The sequence below is a fragment of the Mchenga conophoros genome, linkage group LG4 (assembly GCF_057382185.1).
Source record: "Mchenga conophoros isolate Kocher_MC1m ecotype Shallow Benthic linkage group LG4, M_conophoros_male_GT1.1, whole genome shotgun sequence".
Classification (NCBI taxonomy): Eukaryota; Metazoa; Chordata; class Actinopteri; order Cichliformes; family Cichlidae; genus Mchenga; species Mchenga conophoros.
The window spans coordinates 19,878,289-19,883,660 of NC_140529.1; the positions used below are offsets into that span (position 1 = coordinate 19,878,289).

At 40.0% G+C, this 5,372-nt stretch overlaps 1 protein-coding gene across 1 annotated transcript; it reads right to left on the reverse strand.

Moving 5' to 3' along the window:
* Positions 1-326: 326 nt before the first annotated feature.
* LOC146575936 (GTPase KRas) lies at positions 327-4,435 on the reverse strand. The gene is made up of 5 exons (XM_085270876.1): positions 4,096-4,435; positions 3,778-3,890; positions 2,547-2,725; positions 1,889-2,048; positions 327-1,792 (listed from the first exon to the last, which is right to left on the reverse strand). Exons 2-5 carry the CDS (start codon positions 3,886-3,888, stop codon positions 1,679-1,681), a joined length of 564 nt encoding a protein of 187 aa, XP_085127002.1. The 5' UTR covers positions 3,889-3,890; positions 4,096-4,435; the 3' UTR covers positions 327-1,678.
* Between the last annotated feature and the right edge of the window lie 937 nt (positions 4,436-5,372).

Genomic DNA, 5,372 nt, shown 5'->3' on the forward strand with positions numbered 1-5,372 from the left:
GGTCTGGGGAAACCGCTAGTACAACTTCATGTTCAAAAGCGCTGATAGGTAAAACAATTTTTTCCTTTTTTCTTTTCCTTTTTTGAGAGCTGACACAATGTTTGGTGAAAAATCAGTCTGATAACTTCTGTGAGGCTTGGTCTGAAGATCACCTGTGCAAGTGCAGGTGACGCTTTCTCAAGGCAGGGCTGCCAAAAAACCTCTTAAACGTTGGAAATTTACATCATAAGCTGCATCCTAATTCAGGTACATGCACCTGTTGCCTATCAGTTATTCCCTCTCAAAAGCCCGCAAGTAACAATTATATGAACAAAACGGACACCATGTAAAAGCTGAAGACTTTTACTCGTTTCTTACAGCAGAGCGCATTACAGATGTACAACGTCTTACTCAGTTAACCTCCTTGATCATATAATAATCATATATGCATTAGGCAGTCAGAGCCCTCTGGTTAAGACAATTAAAAAAGTAAAAATCCTACATGGATGGATTGACTTGTTAGCAAGATGCAACTCCCCTGAAGTTAGTTCACTGAACAGTGACGTCGTTTTTAGTAAATACACAGATGCTGGTTTTTAAATTGTCGGATGTTTGTAGTTCAACAGAAAAATGACCACACCTCACGAGTGTTCCTGTGCTCGACATGTTTTGTGTAGTACCACAGCGTTGTTTTCACAAACTACATGCTGTGGTGGAGTTTGGTGTCACATAAACAGTGTTTGGACACAGTAATGAACCCCTGACAACACTAGCACCGGCAAAATAACTGTTAAAAATGGACTTTGGAGTCAAGTGTGAATGTTCACACCAATAACGGCCTTAAAAAAATGACGAGCAGAGGAATCAGATCGTCCGATTTTTCTCTGTTATAAATCAGCGTCTGATTCGACGCTGTATTCCTGAGTAGCTTTTAAAGTAGCACTAATTCTAAAATCTGCATTCACCACACAACAGGAAGTGACTAAAGTGCACCTGGGAGTTTGAAACACAGTTTTGAGGTTTGTTAACGGGGAAATCCTACAAGATTTTTTTTTTCTTTTAGAAAAAAATTAATTCAAAAGTAAATAATGCTGATGTGTTTCAAGCCCCAGAGACTGCACCAACCTATTTGTATTTTAAAAAATGCACACAAGGGGAACGATTTTAGAAAAGGTTTTGACTAACTACGTTTCCATGGTAAAGTGGTCTCACAGGAAAAAAATAAAACAACCTCCAAACTCTCCAGCTCACTTAAACAGTTTCCTCATGAAGTCAAACACTGACCATTCAGCAAATTTTATAAAAAAAAAAAGTGGAAATGTGCTGAGCACTACAATAACAAATGGAAATGTGACAGTGTAAAGTGCAGTGATGCATTACCGTGAACTCCTGACATCTAAATGGTCAACAGAAGCTAAAAATGACCCACTAAACTCCAATAAAACCACATTTAAAAAGTACACTTTCCCAAACGCTGCTAAATTGACACTGCACATGAATGTATGAATAACAAACCTTGTGAATACACACTATAACTGGAAACTTTAACACCAATAAAAATAGATGTTTTTTCTTTCCCCGCATGTCTACGTCCTTGTGTGGAGGTGTGTGCGATGTCTCCAAGGTGCAGGGGCAGTTGTGGGGATGAGGGGAGGAAGAAACAAGTGCTGTAAGTGATGCTGGCTCTGTGTGTGGTTTGCTATAGTATCATGCAACGTCTCTGAGTGTTCTTCTTGCTCTTCTTGTTGCTGCGGTTGGTCTCCTTGTATCTTCTGATCTCCCGTACTAGAGAATAAAAAGCTTCCTCCACACCCTGCAAAATAGAGAAGAAGCCGATTCGACGTTTCAGGAGGTTTTATTCAGGAACACAAGAATGGATTGATGAGTGCTGTCGACAGGTTACCGTTACCTGTCTGGTTTTGGCGGAGGTCTCTACAAACGGCACGCCGTAGCTCCTCGCCAGCTCCTGCGCCTGCTGCGTCTTCACTGTGCGGGTGCTGAGGTCGCTCTTGTTCCCCACGAGCACCATGGGAACGCTGTCACTGTCCTTCACCCTACTGATCTGCTCTCTGAGGAGAACACACGCGACAGAGCACGTTGCAAACGCTGGTCGATCAGTTCAGACTGACGATATTATTCAGCAGGTCAGACTGAAGACCTGTGGTCTTTTTAGTTTTATCATTTGCAGACAGAATAATTTAGTTGGTGTTGCAACACTCGCTGGGTTCTGTGTGTGTTACACTTTTTATCTGTGGCTTCCCTGTTTGCAACGTTTTATATTTACAAGTCAAAACATTTTTGGAACAGTTACAAAATCTACAAATGACCCCACACAAATTGCAGAAACGCTAAGTTTATCTGCAGATATTTGGTAGACAAGTAAGTGCAGTTCTCGCTAAACAGGAAATAGCCTTTGAGTGCCTAAATGTGCACAGTTGAGACAGCTATGCACAGCTGTCTTAAATCTCTGTGTGACTGAAATAAGGAATTAGTCCTACTTGGAGACTACTGTTTGAATTCTTTGTCCAGCTGTCTGTGCTGGCGTGAACCCGCGAAACTTCCTTTACCTGTAAAGGTGAACGTCCTCAAAGGACTTGCTGTTGTTGATGGCAAACACACAGAGGAAGCCTTCTCCCGTCCTCATATACTGGTCCCTCATGGCGCTGTACTCCTCCTGACCTGCAGTGTCCAGGATGTCCAGCAGACATGTCTCTCCATCAATCACCACCTGCTTTCTGTACGAGTCCTGCAAGACAGCACGAGTTAGGCTGCAATGCATCATCCTGAGTCTCACGCTGCTGCATCATGTAGCAACAAGATCTTGGTGATTTTGAAATCAATGTGCTCAAGTGTGAATATTTTATAAGCAATTATGGAATCGCACCATTTACTGGCACGAAGGCTGACGTTTATTTACACGGGATAAATTAGAACGTGACAGTTATTTGCAGGTAAGATGATTATATTTTTATCAAATATTGCCATCTTTAAACTAGAAGGTTATCCCGAGGACATGAGCTCTGCTGAGGCAAAAGGTCTGTTTAACAATTTTAAATTAAAGAGGATTTGCACAGAAATTTAACGGATATTTGCTCATCCCTTGCCCCAATGCATCACCTCTTCATCTTGGTGTTTCATGCACAGTCTTGCTGACAAAGCTGCACCTCCAGTTCTTGCCTTGGCAGAGGACTACAGTGTTAGAAGGTTTTGGGCAGGTTTTAACAAGGTTTCTGGCCTGACTGTGACAGCAGCAGTCCACGTGGTGACGTACACCATTTGCAGACACAAAATATATAAAGACTGTGAATCTCTTAACAGAAAAACATGAAATTAAATTGTGTTAAAATCAGCTCAGTGTTAAACAAAAACACTTTAAAAGATTTGTTACGCGGTCGTGCAGCAGGAATAGCAATCCTGTGATGTAACTGCACTATTGTAAAACTAAAATCTACATTAATCTGATTCTTTTTAATATGCAATGGCGATACTTAAAAGAAACGCTCCTTCTGAGGGCATAAACTGGGACTTTGCTTGTGTTGGATACTCAGTTTTATGGACAAACATTTGCCAGAAATGAAAAGAATTTATTAAATAAACACGGGATCCTTATAACTGCTCCAAGCGGCAATTCTTCCAACAACACCGGGACATATCAACCATTAAAACCGGACTAATTCTGATAGATAAAATAAAAACCTGATTAATAACACATCTGTAGCACTAATGAGCAGTACGGATGCTAGTTAAGCGCCAGATTAGACTATGTATTACAGCACTTTGCGTCTGCTGGTCACTTACCTCGATAGTTGGATCGTATTCATCCACAAAGTGGTTCTGGATGAGCTGGATGGTGAGAGCGCTCTTGCCCACACCTCCTGCCCCGACCACCACAAGTTTGTACTCGGTCATACCTGCAGAGAATGAAGCCAACAGGTGACCATTAAGACATCTAATAATTTGCCCCCTTCCTCACTGAGCTGACATGGCGAAGAAGACACTGACTGACCCAGATTTATCGGCAGACATTTAAAGTCTTTCTTTTTTTCTTTTTTTTTTGCAAAAATGTAGAGTCGACTGAAATGATTACCAAATGGAGACATAAACTGCTTGGCTTACCTTTGTGAAGAAGTTATAACGGCGTAAAATGAAAACGGAGTTTTGGACTAGATAAATGAGATTAGCTCGCTACATAACGTTAGCCTGATTTCCTTGTTTTAGACACTTGTAGAAACACTTAAGGATGTGTCCAGAACTTTCTTATCTGACCCGCGCGTCCAAAAAATATTGAAGTAAAACTGTTGAGCCACTAGTAAAAATCAGAATTTATGTTATTAAATAATTAAAATCCCAGATTCGTTGGAGTTCCTACTTATTCTTCATTGTCGTTCATTGGAAGTAGAGCGTTTTTTCTTTACGTTAATCCCCGGGTGAAGCAGCCTATGAGACCACAGCACGAAGACGGACATCTTAACTGTCCAATCACAGCAGGGAACTGGTTCGTGACCTCGCCCAGAGTTGCTGCGGTCCAATTATAAAAAGGTACGGCTTAAAACGGGCGTGGTATTTAAAAGGCAATCTTCCTCGAAATGCTCACAAAGAGAACTAAATTTAATTTGAATACCGAACAATACGACGTTATACGTCCAAAAAACAAGTTTGAAGCAAACAGCAGCTTTGTAAATGCTCAAAGTGCTTATGGGAAGTGTTACGATATTTAACTCGGCACTATACAGTACATGTGTGGTCATTGCCCCCTTGTGGCCATATTGAGGAACTGCAACAGCAAATTAGTTAATGCACAATAACTATGTAATTATTCATACAGCAATTATTATATTAATAAAATCCTTTAAAAACCATAGTTAAAAACAGCAACATAAATAAAATAAAATAATAGTAATATGGGAATATTATTTTTATGTCTCCCAAATGACATTTGGATTTCGCAGACCTGTTGCAGTTCAACCTGGATAAAAACTTTTAATTTTAGGTTTATAGGGAGAGTTACAGACAGACAAGAACTGCACAGCCCACTCAACAAATCATCAAGTGGGATAGAGACACATATTCTTTTACTTGCCTTTAAAGCGCTTTACTTCATGCAATACCTTTCTTTAGGAACACTTAGATTTTTTTTTTCGATTTTTTTATTAGTGGTGTGTCATGGTGTTGATTTGTTTTACGTTTTATTATCTCGTCTTATTATCTATATTACACACCTACACAAAAATATTTTATTTATTTCTCGGGTAAAGCTGGGGGAGTCACTGCTGATTGTCAAATCACTGGTAGTAGCTATAATCATTGCTAGTCTTTATAATTTCAAAATTAAATTATCAAAGACAACCAGCAGTACCATGTGGCAATAACTTTTAACTGCTGGTAATCTCCAA

Coding starts and splice junctions, on each gene's coding strand:
- LOC146575936 (XM_085270876.1), bottom strand. CDS start 3,888: ATGACCGAGTACAAACTTGTGGTGGTCGGGGCAGGAGGTGTGGGCAAG. Junction 2,049..2,546: donor GAGGACGTTCACCTTTACAG/GTAAAGGAAGTT, acceptor TGTTCTCCTCAG/AGAGCAGATCAGTAGGGTGA. Junction 1,793..1,888: donor CCTCCGCCAAAACCAGACAG/GTAACGGTAACC, acceptor TCTATTTTGCAG/GGTGTGGAGGAAGCTTTTTA.